The 19,288-nt window shown below is 34.7% G+C and overlaps 1 protein-coding gene across 1 annotated transcript in view; it reads left to right on the top strand.

Annotated features, from left to right (window-relative positions):
• Positions 1–19,288, top strand: part of CCDC178 (coiled-coil domain containing 178) — a gene marked incomplete at both ends in the record, with an annotated part of 378,504 nt that overhangs the window by 329,325 nt on the left and 29,891 nt on the right. The window contains 1 exon segment of the mRNA XM_082667126.1: positions 14,117–14,251. Within this exon segment, the coding sequence (XP_082523252.1) occupies positions 14,117–14,251 (135 nt within the window).

Raw genomic sequence — 19,288 nt, 5'->3', positions numbered from 1 at the left:
AACCTTGTCTTGTTCCTGATCTTAGAGGAAATGTTTTCAGTTTTTCACCATAGAGAACAATGTTGGCTGTGGATTTGTCTTTTGCCTTTATTATGTTGAGATAAGTTCCCTCTATGCCTACTTTCTGGAGGCTTCTTATCGTAAATGGGTGTTGAATTTTGTTGAAAGCTTTTTCTGCATCTATTGAGATAATCATATGGTTTTTCTCCTTCAATTTGTTAATATGGTGTATCACATTGATTAATTTGCATATATTGAAGAATCCTTGCATTCCTGGAATAAACCCCACTTGATCATGGTGTACAATTCTTTTAACGTGCTATTGGATTCTGTTTGCTAGTATTTTGTTGAGGATTTTTGCATCTGTGTTCATCAGTGATATTGGCCTGTAGTTTTCTTTCTTTGTGACATCTTTGCCTGGTTTTGATATCAGGGTAATGGTGGCCTCATAGAACGAGTTTGGGAGTGTTCCTCCCTCTGCTATAGTTTGGAAGAGTTTGAGAAGGATAGATGTTAGCTCTTCTCTAAATGTTTGATAGAATTCGCCTGTTGAGCCATCTGGTCCTGGGCTTTTGTTTGTTGTAAGATTTTTAATCACAGTTTCAATTTCCGTGCTTGTGATTGGTCTGTTATTTTCTTTTTCTTTCTAGATCAGTCGCAGAACATTGTGCTTTTCTAAGAATTTGTCCATTTCTTCCAGGTTGTCCATTTTATTGGCATATAGTTGCTTGTAGTAGTCTCTAATGATCCTTTGTATTTCTGCAGTGTCAGTTGTTACTTCTACTTTTTCATTTCTAATTCTATTGATTTGAGTCTTCTCCCTTTTTTCCTTGATGAGTCTGGCTAATGGTTTATCAATTTTGTTTATCTTCTCGAAGAACTAGCTTTTAGTTTTATTGATCTTTGCTATTGTTTCCTTCATTTCTTTTTCATTTATTTGTGATCTGATCTTTATGATTTCTTTCCTTCTACTAACTTTGGGTTTTTTTGTTCTTTCTCTCATTGCTTTAGGTGTAAGTTAGGTTGTTTATTTGAGACGTTTCTTATTTCTTGAGGTAAGATTGTATTGCTGTAAACTTCCCTCTTAGAACTGTTTTTGCTGCATCCTATAGGTTTTGGATCATCGTGTTTTCACTGTCATTTATTTCTAGGTATTTTTTGATTTCCTCTTTGATTTCTTCAGTGATCTCTTGGTTTTTTACTAGCATATTGTTTAGCCTCCATGTGTTTGTATTTTTTACAGTTTTTTTCCTGTAATTCATATCTAGTCTCATAGTGTTGTGGTTGGAAAAGGTACTTGATACCATTTTAATTTTCTTAAATTTACCAAGACTTGATTTGTGACCCAAGATATCATCTATCCTGGAGAATGTTCCATGAGCACTTGAGAAGAAAGAGTATTCTGTTGTTTTTGGACGGAATGCCCTGTAAATATCAGTTAAGTTTATCTCGCCTAATGTGTCTTTTAAAGGTTGTGTTTCCTTATTTATTTTCATTTTGTATGATCTGTCCGTTGGTGAAAGTGAGGTGTTAAAGTCCCCTACTATGATTGTGTTACTGTCGATTTCCCCTTTTATGGCTGTTAGCATTTACCTTATGTATTGAGGTGCTCCTATATTGCATGCATAAATATTTACAATTGTTATATCTTCTTCTTGGATTGATCCTTTGATCATTATGTAGTGTCCTTCTTTGTCTCCTGTACTAGTCTTTATTTTAAAGTGTATTTTGTCTTATATGAATATTGCTACTCCAGCTATCTTTTGATTTCCATTGGCATGGAATATCTTTTTCCATCCCCTCACTTTCAGTCTGTATGTGTCCCAAGGTCTGAAGTGGGTCTCTTGTACACCACATATATAGGGGTCTTGTTTTTGTATCTATTCAGCCAGTCTGTGTCTCTTGGTTGGAGCATTTAACGCATTTAAATTTAAGGTAATTATCAGTATGTATGTTCCTATTACCTTTTTATTAATTGTTTTGGGCTTGTTATTGTAGGTCTCTTCCTTGTCTTGTGTTTCCTGCCTAGTGAAGTTCCTTTAGCATTTGTTGTAATGCTGGTTTGGTGGTTCTGAATTCTCTAAGTTTTTGCTTGTCTGTAAAGATTTTAATTTCTCCGTTGAATTTGAATGAGATCCTTGCTGGGTAGAGTAATCTTGGTTGTAGGTTTTGCCCTTTCATCACTTTAAATATGTCCTGCCACTCCCTTCTGGCTTGGAAAGTTTCTGCTGAAAGATCAGCTGTTAACCTTATGGGGATTCCCTTGTATGTTATTTGTTGTTTTTCCCTTGCTGCTTTTAATATGTTTTCTTTGTATTTAATTTTTAATAATTTGATTAATATGTGTCTTGGCATGTTTCTCCTTGGATTTATCCTATTTGGGACTCTATGTGCTTCCTGGACTTGCTTGACTGTTTCCTTCCCCATATTAGGGAAGTTTTCAACTATAATCTCTTCAAATATTTCTCAGTCCCCTTCTTTTTCTCTTCTTCTTCTGGGACCCCTATAATTCGAATGTTGGTGTATTTAATGTTGTCCCAGATGTCTCTGAGGCTGTCCTCAATTCTTTTCATTCTTTTATCTTTATTCTGCTCTGCAGGAGTTATTTCCACTATTTTATCTTACAGGTGACTTATCTGTTCTTCTGCCTCAGTTATTCTGCTATTGATTCCTTCTAGAGTATTTTTTATTTCATTTATAGTGTTGTTCATCATTGTTTGTTTGCTCTTAAGTTCTTCTAGGTCCTTGTTAAACATTTCTTTTATTTTCTCCATTCTATTTCTGAAATTTTGGATCATCTTTACTATCATCACTCTGAATTCTTTTTCAGGTAGACTGCCTATTTCCTCTTCATTTGTTTGTCTGGTGGGTTTTTACCTTGCTTCTTCATCTGCTGCATATTCCTCTGGTTTCTCATTTTATTTAACTTACTGTGTTTGGGATCTCTTTTTCGCAGGCTGCAGGTTTGTAGTTCCCATTATTTTTGGTGTCTGCCCCCAGTGGGTGAAGTTGGTTCTGTGGCTTGTTAGGCTTCCTGGTGGAGGGGACTGGTGCCTGTGTTCTGGTGGCTGGGGCTGTATCTTTTCCTTCTGGTGGGCAAGGCCACGTCTGGTGGTGTGTTTTGGGGTGTATGTGAACTTAGTATGACTTTAGAAAGCCTCCCTGCTAATGGATGAGGTTGTGTTCCTGACTTGCTAGTAGTTTGGCATTGGGCATCCAGCTCTGGAGCTTGCTGGCCATGGTGTGGAGCTGGGTCTTAGTGTTGAAACGAAGATCTGTGGGAGAGCTCTTGCCAGTCAGTATTATGTGGGTCCAGGAGGTTTCTGGTGGTCCAGTATCCTCGGAGGCTCAGACCCGACACCTGGCCAGAACACCAAGACCCTGCTAGCACACAGCTCAGAAGAAAAGAAAGAGAGGAAAAAAAAATAAAATAAAACAGACAGAACCCTAGAACAAATGGTAAAAGCAGTGTCTGTTATGGGTCAGCTTGTTTTCTCTCATGTCATCAGAGTTTTTCATGTATTAGCAGAGTTCCAAATACAGAATCTTGAAATTTATTATTATTTATATAATTAGAGTAATAGAGTAGCCCTTTATTAATTTCCTTAAAGGCCAGCTCCAGATTTGGAATGCATGTTTTATTTTTCTTAAGTATACCTAAGCAGTTGACAAAGAGATTTCCAGAAATGAGCTACGTGATCTTTAACACCAGTCTGTGGAACAGATTTGATAATAAAGAAATATCTCATTACTTTTGAGATTTGTATATTGTACGTGTGCCGCTTGGTAACTGAAAACTCTAAAAAGATCAGTATTAACTGGGTTTTGTAGATCTGTCATTCCTGCCGTGCCAAAAATCTGTGGAGTAGTTTGTAATTGCCATTGTTTGGTTTATTACAATAAAGAGAACTGATAGGGCTTATGCTATTTGCCTTGTGAGCTGCACTTCATATCAGTCTGTTGCATTAAAATTGCATGCACATATCTTTGCTTATCAGTTTTATTTATCTGTCAGAAATAGAAAAAGGCAGTATGCTTTCAGTATATGGAACCTTATAACAAGCAGGTCAGAAATTATAATCATTATTTTAATAGTCTCGTGCAAATGTATGACTATATGTCTATTTCTATTAATCACCTAAAATATGTTCCTATAGAAAAATACTGTTATTTCCTTTATCATGCTTTGTCAAAGCTTTAAGTATGATTTTAATTGGATTACCTAAGGTACAAATGCAAATCTGCAGAATATAGGATTTTTTTCTCTTCTTTGTCAAATACACATCATTTTTTCTTAGAGCTGCTTCTACAGTTGGACTGTTTGACTATGTTTATAGGTAAGAAACACAAGGAGATTATCTGAAATGCTTTAATTTTCTCCCACAGTAAAAAATCTTCCTAATATTTCTACTCTTAGGCTGCAGGCTTCTCACCTATGAAATTCTCAAGCTCACTAGCAGTCACATCAGATGTACTATGAAATTTTCAGATACCTGTGGTGAGTTAATCCATGCATACACAGATACTTCCTTCAGAAATCCGGTAACCTCTAACAAATGTCACACATCGCCAGCACCACACCCTCACGCCCAGTTCCCACCCCAGTGTACTGGGAATTGATTTTTGCTTCAAGAATGTGGAATGTTCCACACCTCTCATATTTGTCCTACATGTTGCATTGATGAGGGTTGTTTATTGCAGTGATTCTATTAATTTCCTGTTTGAATGGTGCATCTAATGGATTTTTCTTGTGTATGCAGAAAAATTCTGTGTTCTTTTAAACTACCATCCAGTTTTTATAAGGATATTTTTCTTCCAAAAAGTATAAGTGAGGTATTGTTTAAGGATCTGTCTCATATAGTCAAATCTTCAGCAGTTGCATTGAAAACATGTCCAATAATGGACAAATCATTATTCATAGATAAAGAACTTTGCTGTCCATGAGTTATTGGTCCTGCCAAGTATTACCTTTGTATTTCAAGGGACTTCTGTGTTTTCAGTACTGACTGGTCTTTGTTTCCTGGCAAAACAATTTATAGTTCATTTTCAGATAACTATACATATGGTATTTGTATTTTAATTAAAAAGACTGTTGTTATGTCTGATTCTTATAAGCAGAAATTCATTATAAGGACATTTCTCATTTCCTTGAAATGTTCCCTTCCTTTTTTGCAGGGTTCCTAAATTGCAAAAGCCAGTTAAATTATGTCTTTGGGGAGTTAATTTTTGGCACCATATGTCTCTAAAAATGAGTTAATTTTATCTAAAGCATGTTTGCAATGATATTTATGTTCTGTAATGCACAGAGAGCAATTTAAGGAATCTTCTTAAAGAAAAAACAAACTAGTCTACTATTGTTCCAACACAGTAACATACAATGTATGTATAAGCTTACAAAAATTTCTGTTTATTTAGATTAATATGTTGTTAATATCTGTTTTGCCTTTTAAAACTTTCACTTAGCAAAGTGTCTTCATGATATCAACGTGGCTGACATGAAAATGTTATTGCCATTATTCTTATTAGGGATCCAATCTCATGATTTGATAATTTTAGAAAATTTAAATCACACACACAAAAAGTCAGTTGTCTGAGGACTAATTTGACTTTCTCCAAAGCGCCATTAATCAGTTTATGTATCCTTATACTTTTTCAAATGGATGTACCACCAATCCTCCTCTAATTCTAGCAAATTCAAATTCTCATGAAAATAGTTTATGTACGTCTTCTAATTTAGTAGGAAATAAGTTATAAGGTTACTCTTCAACAACTGTATTAAATATGTGAGCAGTGTGGAGAAAAACACCAAAATTTTTAGCAATTTATGAAGTGTCTAGAAGTAGTAATACTTTCCTTATTGATGTAAACTCAAATATTTTGGGTAGTTCTTTTATTATGGGTAAGATCACGTCTAGGAGATACATAACAAAAATCTTGTATTACAAAAAAAACACAAAACTCTTGTATGTTAGCAGATGGTCAAGTGTAATAGGATACTTTTTTAAAAACCCAGATTATAATAAATTATCTAAAAGTAATTCCAAGTCATAATATATAGAGGATACCTTTCTTACAGAGATGTCAGCTTAGCCTATGGGCTTTTTTTTAATGAAACAATTAAATATACAGTAAGTTACAGAGTTATGTGTAAGCTATAAGTGTTAATGACAAATGACATAAAGGCTAATGACAAATTTTTGTGTACCTTTACCAGTTTTGTAAATCTTGACATTTGACATATTTGCTTTGGATGATTAAACCAGTATAGATAGATGCACTCAAAACCCTCTATCTGCCTGTTCCTAATATTCTTTTCCTCCTTCTTTCTCCAAGTTAGCCGCTAGCCTTTTTTTTAGTGTTTATCATTTCATCTGTGTTTTTAATACTATGCTTATATAGTAATTAATTTAAAATAACTATTAGTTTTCTTTTTATTTATATAAGTATTGTACTATATATATCACAATTTTAGTATATTTATTTTAAATGCTAGGATTTAGGGTAGGAACATGCCACAATATATTTTTTCATTACCCAAGTGTAGACAGATTGTTTCCAAATTTTCATTACTGCAACTAATGCTATAAATGAATGTTAATTTGTTTCCTTGAGAACATATTATGACTGTTTCAAAAGGAATATCTCTCAGACTTCAGCATGTGTTACATCACTTGTAGAGCTTGTTAAAACATCAATTGCTGGGCACCAGAAATTTCTAATTCAGTGGGTCTGAATGGCTGTTTTCCTAACAAGCTCTGGGGTGATACTGATCCTTCTGGTCTTGAGAACCGCTGTTCTAGAATTTGTAGATTTAAGTACAATTTCTGGATCAAAGGAAAAATATGTCTGCAACTTCAATATGTAATGGCAAATTGCTCTTTAAAGTCTTTGTATCAAATTATAAACAAATTTGAACAGTATATGAATGTTCAGGTTTTTTTCACATCTTTACCAACAATTGGTGTAGACTGCTGGTTTTTTTTTAATAATTGCCAATCTGATGAGTGTGAAGTATATATATTTGTACTCCATTAGAGGTTGAACATGTTTTCAAGTGTTTATAGACCAAATAACTCTCCTTTTCGGTGTATTGCCTATTTGTATCATTTGCCCATTTTTCTGGTGCGTTTGTATTGTTTCTTTTATTGATTTCTAGGGGCCCTTTCTATGTTAAAGAAATTAATCCTTGTCAGCTGTGTTATTAATATTTTCTCTAAGCCTGTGGCTTATTTTGTTAGTCTAAGTTTTTTAAAAAATTTGAATGTAATTAAATTTGTCAATTCTTTCCATTAGAATTTATTATTTTAATATTTAGTTTAAAAAATCCTTCCCCTTCTGAAAGTCATAAAGTTAGTCTGTCGTAGTTTCATACAAAAATCTTAGAGTTTAGCTTTCCTTATTTTAATCTACCTTGTTTTTATTAGTTTATATCATGAGTTAAGGATCTAATTTTGTGTTGGGTCCTTGTATAGGGTAAACAAATTATGCCATCCTTTCTCCACTGATTTAAATGCTATCTTTGTCATATTTCAAATTTCTGTATTTTATATGAGTGTCTGTGCTGTTCAGCTCTCTTTTCTGATCAACCGTTGTTTATCCCTTCCAATGCTGATACTGCTTTTGGTTCCTACAGCTTTGTGACAAGTTTTATATATGGCATGGCAAATTCCTTGAGCTTATTCTCCTATTTCACAATTGTCTTAGGTGTTCCCAGTCCTTTGTTCTTCCATATGAATTTTAGATCAAGTTTCATGAGCCCCAATGAGATTGTAGACTACTTTGTGAAAAGTTGACATGCATGACCATGATTCTCTCTTCCAGTATGTGGACATGTTACATCCCTCCATTTATTCAGTCCTTATTTTATATTTTTCAAAAATGTTTTTTAATTTTCTCTATAAAACCTACATATTCTTTAACAGATTAAAACCTAGGTATCTTACATTTTACATTGTGATTATGAATGGGATTTTTAAATTACAATTCAAATTTGGTTATAACTAATTTTTTTTAATGTTACTGATTTTTTTCAATGCTACTCTTGCAGGAAAAATGTTCCTAAACTCTCATTACCTCCTATCATTGGTTTGTAGAGTTTCTTAAATTTTCTCTGTAGATATTCTTCCTCTTATACCTATCCTTTTTTCTTTCATTTTCTTATTGCTTTGGCCAGTAAAATTTTAAACAGAGGTATTGATTCCTGATATCCTTACTTATTTTTCCTTGACATTCATGGGAATGTTTCCAAAGTATCTCTACTTCATAAACTGTCTGTTGGAAGTTTTTGGTTTATACCCTTTATCAGGTTAAAGAAATTTTCTCTGTTCCTTGCTAGTTTGCCACGATAAGTTTTTCATTGTTGATTGTTTTTGTTCAGTGTTGATTCATATCAACATCTTTTGGGAATGATTTTTTTTCTTTATTATATTGATGTAGTACATGAAAATATTTGTGGATAATGAAACATTTTTAAATTTCTGGAATTATTAAATTATAGTTCCTCTGTACTGTCTTCAATTAAAATAATGAGCTCCTGGATGATACAAACCATTCCACCAATCAATAAGTATTTATTGGCACTTCCTTGGTGGTGCAGTGGTTAAGAATCTGCCTGCTAATGCAGGGGACACGGATTCGAGCCCTAATCGGGAAGATCCCACATGCCACGGAGCAATTAAGCCCATGCGCCACAACTACTGAGCCTGTGCTCTAGAGCCCGCGAGCCACAACTACTGAGCTCACGAACCACAACTACTGAAGCCCACATGCCTAGAGCCCATGCTTCACAAGAGAAGCCACTGTGATGAGAAGCCTGCGCACCTCAATGAAGAGCAGCCCCCACTCGCTGCAACTAGAGAAAACCCACGCACAGCAACAAAGACCCAACTCAGCCAAAAATAAACTAATTAATTAATTTTTTTAAAAGTACTTTATAAAAAAATAAGTATTTATTAACCTCTTATTACTAATAAATTAGTTTCAGTCTTAAACCAAGCAACAAATTAGGAGAGTACTTTTACTTTGCACTCAGAAAATACGGATGGTAAGTTATTTCCTTGCTAGGCAAAGAGAAAGAAGAGAAGGAGAGTTAAGAACCTATTGTTAGACCAATCACAAGCACTGAAATTGAAACTGTGATTAAAAATCTTCCAACAAACAAAAGCCCAAGACCAGATGGCTCAACAGGTGAATTCTATCAAACATTTAGAGAAGAGCTAACACCTATGCTTCTCAAACTCTTCCAAAATATAGCAGAGGGAGGAACACTCCCAAACTCATTCTACGAGGCCACCATCACCCTGATACCAAAACCAGACAGATGTCACAAAGAAAGAAAACTACAGACCAATATCACTGATAAACATAGATACAAGAACCTATTGTTAACTATTTTTGCATAACAAATTGTGCCAAAACGGAGCAGCTTAAACCGATAAACATTTACTTTCTCAAGAAGCCACAGCTATGTGTGTGTGTGTGTGTGTGTGTGTGTGTGTGTGTGTGTGTTTCTTGGAAGTAGCACACTATCTTCTGCCATATTCGGTTCAGTATAAGAGAGTCACTAAGGCCAGCCCATACTCGAAGAGAATTCTGCTTAATTTCTTAAAGGGAAGAACTATCAAATAATTTGAGGGCATATTTTAAAAATCACACTTATGTATACTTTGTTTTCTCTGATATTAAATAACAAATACTTCAACACTACTTCACTCTTTTCACAGTGTGTCCCAACTTTGGGTTAGGCATAGCAAGGCTTTACTTTATTCTCTTGTTGTCCATAATGAAAACAAGACCATTTTATGCTCCAGCCTAGCCCTGGAAAATACCTGAAAAGGTGGTGCTTTGAAATTTCTAATTCTATGCTAGGAACATGAGAATGGTATAAGATTATATTTTGCTGCTGACTTGATTATGGCTAGTCCTAATTATTTTGAAACGTGTAACTGGAATATCAAATAGTGTTATTTTATTCTTAGCATATTGTGTTTTTATACACATGTAAACCCACTTAATTAGAGGTTTTGTGTGTTGTAATATATGCATTATAACATTTAATATTAAAGCCAGGTTTCTGTGATACGTAGGAGTTAGCAGATGTCATGAATTTATGTCGGCAAAGTAACTTGGATTAAAGACAGAATCCATATAATATAGTGTATTAAAACAAGAAAATGGAGACTCTCTCATTCTTGTGACAATATTCATTTATTCTGTTTTACTGTCAAAGCGTATCAAGCTTTAAAATGTTAATACATTTCAAGAGCCTAATCAAATTTAATCAGAAGGTATTTTTACCAAATGTAGAAACGTATACTGTACATTGTATGCAGTGCTCACAAGTGTACATTATATATAATGCTCACACTGACACAAGATCGCCAGCTGTATCTCAATACACCATGTCAAAATGGACATTGACTAGTTTTCCTCTTCATGAATAAGTACGTACATAGCGATCGTTATCTCAAAAGAAGTATCAATGAATTCCATCTTTGGGCTTCCTTCAGCAAAGAGCTCACAAAGCAAGTATTAGAACCAAGCTTACCAAGTGTGCTACAAATTCAGACCAGTCAGAAACCATTGTCAGAAAACTCTTCCTCCCTTTTTGCCATTTTAAATGGCTCAGAGTACATACCAGCTGTTTCCTGATTCCACTTTCCTGAAGTGAGGAAGATCCTCATTTCCTCTTTTTGTTTACAAAATGGAGGGCAGTGAAGTTGGGGATCTTTTTCCAAAATGACTCCCCCTGCTCTAACATTGCTCCTCCTTCGATTTCTATGAGAATATTCCATTCTCTTCCAAAATTCTTGAAATACTTGCCTGGGGCTAAGCCCAGCCCAGTTCGTCTCAATTCCAATGGCTCTCCATTCCATTCTTACTTCTGAATACAGGGCAAGGAATGCCCTTGCTAACCTCCCAACCAGTGTGTTTATGTCCCTCTCTGTCCTTTTTTTTTTTTTTTTAACATCTTTATTGGGGTATAATTGCTTTACAATCGTGTGTTAGTTTCTGCTTTATAACAAAGTGAATCAGTTATACATATGTTCCCATATCTCTTCCCTCTTGCATCTCCCTCCCTCCCACCCTCCCTATCCCACCCCTCCAGGCGGTCACAAAGCACCGAGCTGATCTCCCTGTGCTATGCGGCTGCTTCCCACTAGCTATCTACCTTACTTTTGGTAGTGTATATATGTCCATGCCTCTCTCTCGCTCTGTGATACAGAGTGAAGTAAGTCAGAAAGAGAAAGACAAATACCGTATGCTAACACATATATATGGAATTTAAGGGGAAAAAAATGTCATGAAGAACCTAGGGGTAAGACAGGAATAAAGACACAGACCTACTAGAGAACGGACTTGAGGATATGGGGAGGGGGAAGGGTGAGCTGTCTCTGTACTTTTTTGTTTCTCTACCACTTGCTTCCTCATCCCACCTCACCTTCCCTAAAATCTGAGTGAGAGGACAGGAATGTAATCGTTCCAGGAAATGATTATGCTTCAGGAATGTAATCATTGGGATGTTTCATTCCAGAAACACTGGGTTAATTGAAGTCGAAGAGATCAAAAACCACTTCAGTTACTTTGGTTCCAACCTAAATTCAGCATCCAGTTGAAGGATTTTTCCACTCATAACTTAACTCTCTCTCTCTAATTTTCCCTTTCTATATTTTTATGAGTCTTGCATTTACTTGGTTTATTTTTCTCTTCTTCCTTTAATTCGTAAGTTCCTGAACGTCTTATTCACTTATTCACTTTTGACACTAAAATGTTACCAGTTCACTTTATTGAGTTAATATCAATAAGTATTTATTGAGTGATCACTGTCTCCTGACATCTTATAATTGGGCTTTTATCATAACCACTTTCCTAAGAGAGTTGTCTTCATGACCAACTCTTAAATTAACTGTACTCCTGGGTTCTTAAATATTTTCCCATATATATTGTTGATCATCTTATTGTCTTTAATGTGCATCTGTATACGTGTACATGTGACTTTTATTGGATTCTGATTCTTCTCTTTAAGAATGACTTCAGTTATTCTCTTTCCTGGTTTCTCTTTTTCTAGAGGCTTATTAGCTATAGATTTTTTTTAAGTTTTTTGAGATATTACTCTTTCTTAGTTGATACATTAGGAACTTTTCTACTTAAGTAGCTTCAGTTAACACTTAAAGATGAACTAAGGCCTTTGTGGCTACCTCAAGCTAGAACACAGAAAAGTGAATAAACTTGACTTACTGTATACAGCAGTTTCTCCTCATTTAAGATGTGGGTGTGGGAAATATTATCATCCAATTCACTTTGGTTGATGAGCTCCCACTTGTAAAACCTTCCACACATTGAAGAATGTCCACTTGTAAAAAAAATTATCTTCACTTGTAGGAATTCTACTAGAACTCATCTTCCTCTCATTTGCCTTTTGTCATATTTGTGTATATCATAATAAAAATATAATGCTTCGAGTAAAGTGTTCTATTGTCTTAATGAATATGTCAAGATACAGCACACCCTCCCCCTATTGGCTGTCAGAGCTGGCAGAAAATTTTTTAATATTATATTAAAATATTTTATTTAAATAAATATTAAAATATTACAGAAAAAAAATATTGACAGATTTTCCTCTTCAAAAAGTGATTTACTGTTTAATTCATTAGCCTAAATTATCTGAAATGCCCATAAACTAATTTCAGGTAATGTATTTCGGCATTTAGTAAGCTGAAATATCTACAGTTTCAAGGTTATTTTTTCATCCTAAGTTAACCAATTAACCAAGAATAGAGGCTTTATTTCTCTGTGTGTTTACATAGATACCTATGTGTTGCTCATTTCAATGCATAATGAAGATAATGATGGTAAACAATTCACATGCAACACCAGGTAGCTATTTTAAAAATGGTTACTTTTAAGTAAACTGTGTATTGAAATATGCATACAGAAGAGTCCACAAGTCACATGTGCACTGTTTGATGAAGTTTTGCAAAGGATCCCTTAAATGTAACCAGTACCCAAAACAATAAGTAGAACATAAAATAGCCTCTCTAATGTGACATGTTTTTATTCTGTTACGAAGAAATATTCGATCTGAAATTTTTTGGTGTTTATCTTTTCATTCTGCAAAATACAGCTAAAAACAAATCAACATAAACAATTATCCACATTACCAAAAAATAAAAGCGGTTTCAGTTACAGAATATATTATGGGAAAAAGATTTTAATACAGTTTTTTCCATTAATTTTTATGAAGCTTATTTCTTTGAAAATAACCTAATTATAACAATTCCGTATGGTACAGCTATGCTAACTGTTGAAGTACAAATGTATATTGCCTTGGTAACACTTCTACTGTGTTTTTTGTTTGTTTGGTTGGTTTTAGATTAAAGTTCCAAAAGATAGAGAAATTTCTCACAGGAGAAATCTTTCTTTCTGTGTTTAGATTTCATATTTAAAGTGTCACTTCTAAACGTCGTGTCCACTGTACTTTAGTGCAGTGAGATATTCCTATGTCACATAGTCAGAGGGAGGTGGATTAATAGGGAGTTCGAGCTGGAAAGTTCTTCCCTGTTATTGTTCTCCCTCAGCAGTTGGTGGCTAAGTTAATTCTCTTTAGTTGTGTCATGCTCTAAAGCACACATTGCCAAACCCTGGTAAGGGTTTATGAAGAAAAAAAGAAGCGATGGTGTCCATCAAAGTCTCAAAGTTGCATTTTTAAACTTTGGCTTGACCTGATGTGCCATTCAAAAAAGCTTCGAAAGATTATTTTTTAAAGAAAGGTTCAATATGTCCCGAGGCTATCGGTTTTGAGTTAAACTGGGTGAAGTAGAAATATTTTACTCATCAGCTTTGCAGTCACAGAGTTTGCCTCAGCTAGAACAAAACTGCTGAGGCATTTAGAGAAAATTAACCCCCCATCCTGGCGGCCAGATGTGACTGGTTTCTGATGAATGCACATGAGTGGGCTGAAAAATCAAGAGACTGTGAAATTCCTGTCAGGCCCGTACAGTGCAGAATGGGCTATTGACTGCTTTCTATATTTCCCTCCATCATTCTTCTTGAACACTGCCATTAATTTCCTCTCCTACTCTGACTTGTGTTTTTTCCCCCTCCCTCTTCCCTTTAGTTCTGTCAGCTGCAAAGAAGGATACACAAGTTGTGGCAGAAGCACTTCGAGCTGGTGGTCCTCTACAGCCGTATGAGGCTGGCCAAGTTCCAGACAGACTCTCAAGAGAGTATTCAAAACATATTAGCTGTGCAGGTAGGTGATTGCAGGGAAGTGGGAAAGATCATTCTGATCTAGATTGAAAAGCAAATGATGGATAGTGTGATGAAGCATTAAAACCATATCCCATCAGAGTTTTATAAATTTTTAACCTCTTTAATAAACTGGAATTGCATGAAGGATGAATTCAGTAAGTTAGCATATACACCATGCATACATACTTTGGGGGAAAAGGGAGACTGAACTTCTTGCTCACAAACCTCAGAACGGGTTTTTATAAATACATTTGATATAAGTATATATTTTCCAGTCTTCAGGCTTTGTAGATGTCATCCGGCTGTTTAAAAGATACTGTCAGCAGTTGCCTTGTGTTGCTTTTGTGTGAAATTTACTTCAGTGAAAATGACACTGATGTTTACTTTATTTAACTGTTTTCTTTCCCCTTCTGTTTTTGCAAGAGGCTCCTCCTCCCAAGCAGATTTGGAGATGACTTTATTTAAAAAATGAGCAATTAGGGATAAGAATATAACAGTGTTCCAGATGCGTGTGAAATTTTACTATTTGTGTCTGTAAAAACTTTTAATGGATCAGTTGTCCTTATTTTAAGACTCTATTTTAGAAACCCATATTAACTATTTGAACACTATCATTTGAAAACTACTTACATTTTTTAAATGAATATTTTGCTATTTGAAACGTTACATATGTATAAAATATAACCTCCCAAAGGAAAACATCCATCACCTGTTCTATCAAAAAAAAAGAACTACCTCTTCTATAAAAAACAAAAATAATATCACCATAAAAAAACATAATTTTTATTAACTTGCGGTATTAGCAATGCATGCTGAAACTAAGCAAACCAAATTCTTTTCTAAATATTTTAATTACATGTGCACGTCATGATACTTTTACCGCAATTAAAAAAAGGATGTTGCAAAGCACTTCCAAAGCTATTTCAAATTTCATTTTTACATGTGGCTGTTTTTGCTATTTTCTTCTGAGGGTATATATATATATAGATATGTAGATATATATCCCATATATAAAGTATATGTGCACTTTAACAAGTATATGTACAAATACTTTATATATATGCTTTATATACATACTTTAATAAAGTATATTATATAAAGTATATTTATTTAAGGATTCTGTTGATAATGGATTATAAAAAAATTTTTAATAATAGGAGAACTTTTAAGTTTTGAAAAGGTAGTGCTTAAAATATGTAGGTTTAATAGAAATTCGTATGTAAACTTGAGTATAAACTATAACTGCAGTATTTTAGAAGTCAGGAGCATATTTTTTTCCTTAGAAATGTTCGTTAACATTTAGTACATTAAAAATTAGAGTGGCTGTAACCCATGGTTTTCTTTTAAATATTCAAAGGTAAACCTCATGTTCTAATTACTATCTTGGAAAAATCCTGTATTTCTTACCCAACTGTAAACATTCTTAAAAATCTTTCAAATGATAAATTCTCTTTGTGAATTAGGGTATATTTTGAAATATTGAAAACGTCAATAGAAACTATTTGAATATGGGTAAAATGAATTCTCAATCCATAATCTTCAATAGTCCTTATTCTAATTTTTCATTAGAAATTAGAAATTCTTTACCAAACTTGATTTTAAATTACTTATTTTTATGGCTTTCACGTACCAGCTGAAGTGAAAGGATAGAAATGATTGTACAGTATCGAAAATTCAACTCCTCAACACTTAGAGATACAGCAGCAAGGCTGGATCATATTTGGGGAACTTGAGGAGCATAACTTAGTGGATTCTTTTCTTATCTACTGGAGAGACCTTCCATTTAGAAGATTTCAATTTTGGCTTTTAATCAAATTTTGAAAATATAATTTTCAGGATCTTGCCATAAAACTATAGAAACGTGAAATCCTCTGGGTTAAGTCAAGTCCAAACCCCTCAACATGGTACACAATGCCCAACTCCTGCTAACCTTGCCAGCTTCATCCATCTCCACACAAGTTCCTTCAGTCAATTGCAGTCACTCCAAAATTCCTACTAATCATGACACCTTCTATTCAACACCTTCTTCCACTCCTGTGCTTATATTCTCCCCTCTTTCTGCAATACTATTGCTTACCTTCCTGTTAAAGAACACCTGACTCAAATCAAACATCTCCTCTGCAAAATCCTTCCCGAGTGCTTCACCCACCTTCCTCTACCAGATGAATTAATTAAGATCTTCCTTGACCTCCTACTGTACTCTGTGCATACCACCATACCACAGTGGTATTTTCAGCAGCTAACACTTCCTACTTGTTGGTAAGGTCCCCTTCCTGGAGGATTCTAAACTCCCTTGGGACTTTATACCATCAGTGAAATTAGCTCAATTCTTGTTCTGTTTTTAAGGGTGTATGGCAGCAAGGCCACTAAGGGAATCTCAAAGTATTCCATGCCCGTATTGTTTTCACTTATTATATCCAGTCTTTAAAAAGAAAAACATTGCATTGTAAATCAACTCTACTCAAATAAAAATTAATTTAAAAAGAAAAGAAAAAGAAAAACATGGTAGAGTGATTTAATATGTTACCAGAGTGAGTCTGCAGGCGTCAATCTCTACAGTTTGACTCAACATGACTAAAAATTGCTTAACAAACCAGATGCCATTGCTCTCTATGTTTATGATTCAGTAGCATGTCCACTTTGGGCAATCTAATGTTTTATATTTTGAAGGTAGTATTATAATGATGCCATGAGATATTAGTGAACTATTTGCTGAGAAAATCATCTGATGAACCTTCTGAAAAATAAATGGTATATAACTGATATTGAGCAAAAAGCAATTCAAAATAAATGTTGAGCAGAAAAAGGAGACTGTATCATCCTTGGGCTTGGAGGAATTCCTTGCCAGACCATCAAAAAGCATAATTGGCAGCTCTGCAGATGGCAGAAAACCAGGTGGGCCAGATAAGCTTTTGAATTACATGATCAAGCAGGAAGCAATAAAATGAACTATATTCTGGAATGAGGAATCAGTATATTTAACTTTGCAGCCATTTATGTCAATACCTGTGTAGGGATTTTAGTTCACAGCAATTTTAATATAAGCCAAAGTGAACTACTACAAACTTAGAACCAATGCCACGTTCCAGCTCTAGCAAGCACATAAGACTTCTTGACTCTGACCATGTACAGTATATTTGACAGTCCTAACCTCACATCTGAGCCCCTATAAAGTAAGTACTGTTATTTCATTTTAACATCATTATTTTTCTCTTTGTATTTTTAATGTATTTAATGCTGTGAGATTTAATACCTCTTTGACATCTTATTTAGAAAAAAGACTCATTGTTAACTCATCATTTAAGTGAAAAAATGTGATACAGCTACAGCATGTTAATGTGATCTTATCCTGCATTAAGCACAAGTGTTTTCTCTGGTTAAAGATGATACTCCCATTGCACTTTTTTCAAAAGTTGAGTACATCTGCAATATTTTATACAGATTTGGAAAGCATAGTTTAAGGGCCATATTGATTTACTTGAGAGCATCAATTTAAGAGAGATGAGGAATATATAAAATTTAGAATGCTTAATTATAGAAGGAAAAGACTTTGTCCCAGACATCTAAATGACCACCAAATGAAGGTCAACACATGAATATTTTGATGAGCTCTAGAGGGCAACATCTAGACCAATGATGGAAGAGTTTGGAAGGTGGGTTTGGGCTCAATAGGAATACATTTTCTAACAGGTGATGCTGTCCAGATATGCACTGCTGATACTCAAGCAGACGTTACTGCAGTGGTTGAGGGAAAGCAAATGGTCTAAGAGTCAGCCAGAGAGCACCTCCTCAGGCAGGGCTTCTCCTGGAATGCTCTCCTGACCTCCTTACACAACATCTATGTGTGTCTGTACCTCTTCACCCACTAGAATGTGAGCCTTCTCAGTTGGAAAACATGTCTTGTTTGTTCATCTTTATCTCACTGGCACCAGCTATAGTTCTCAAAACATAATAAGTACTCAAAAATAATTGGTGAGTGAATTTATTATTAAGTGAATTGGTTTATTAAGATTGAATGTGGTAACCTCAAAGGCTCTCTACAGCTCTTGGTGCCTACAGTTTTGTAGTTAATAAACAAAAGTAGTTAATAAACAAAAAGCTTTGCCAGGAATTTTGATGGCACAGAGGTAAGGTATTTAATCATTTCTCACACACACACACAGACACACACACACACACACACACACACAGTACCTATAGGGGCAGCCCAAATTTCTGGAAGAAAACTGTACAAATGAAAAGAAACCAGAAAAAACACAGGATAAAAATCTAAAATCACTTAATAATGTGATATAAAAGAAAATCTCTGAAGCTATGTGATCTCTTTAAAGACAAAAGAGATGATAGAAATTTGGATTTTTAAAATAAATACATTTAGAGATATTATGATTGAGGAATAGCATTACATTGCTAAGCCTTACTGATTAACTCTAGATAGTAGTAGAAAGTATTTAAAAATAGTTGTCAGGGGCTTCCTTGGTGGCTCAGTGGTTGAGAGTCCGCCTGCCGATGCAGGGGACACGGGTTCGTGCCCCGGTCCGGGAAGATCCCACATGCCGCGGAGTGGCTGGCCCCGTGAGCCATGGCCGCTGAGCCTGCGCGTCTGGAGCCTGTGCTCCGCAATGGGAGAGGCCACAACAGTGAGAGGCCCGCGTACCGCAAAAGAAAAAAAAAAAAAAATAGTTGTCAGTAGTAAGAATATCTACTAGAAGTTCTAGAAATAAGATTTGTCACTCTCAAACTACTAGAGAAAAGAAAGTACCATAAAAAGTTGAAAAATTCAAAATGCAGGGAAGAGGACAGAAAGAGTATAAAAATGTACAAAATAAGTCCAAACATATTAGTAATCATAATAACTAAATGGTTTCATTACACAGTTTAAAGTAACAGTTTTACAGATTGGTCATAAAAGCAAAATCTATCTCATTTGGAAGATATGTACTTCAGACAAATAGAAACAGAATGAAGAGCTTAGATAAAAAGAATAAGAAGTTCTAATTCAAAAAGAGAGAGACTTGAAAGCAAAAAGAATTAATAC

This window comes from Grampus griseus (genome assembly GCF_964374135.1).
Source record: "Grampus griseus genome assembly, chromosome: 12".
Classification (NCBI taxonomy): Eukaryota; Metazoa; Chordata; class Mammalia; order Artiodactyla; family Delphinidae; genus Grampus; species Grampus griseus.
Note: the sequence above shows the minus strand (reverse complement) of the source record. Positions and strands in the feature narration are given on the sequence as shown.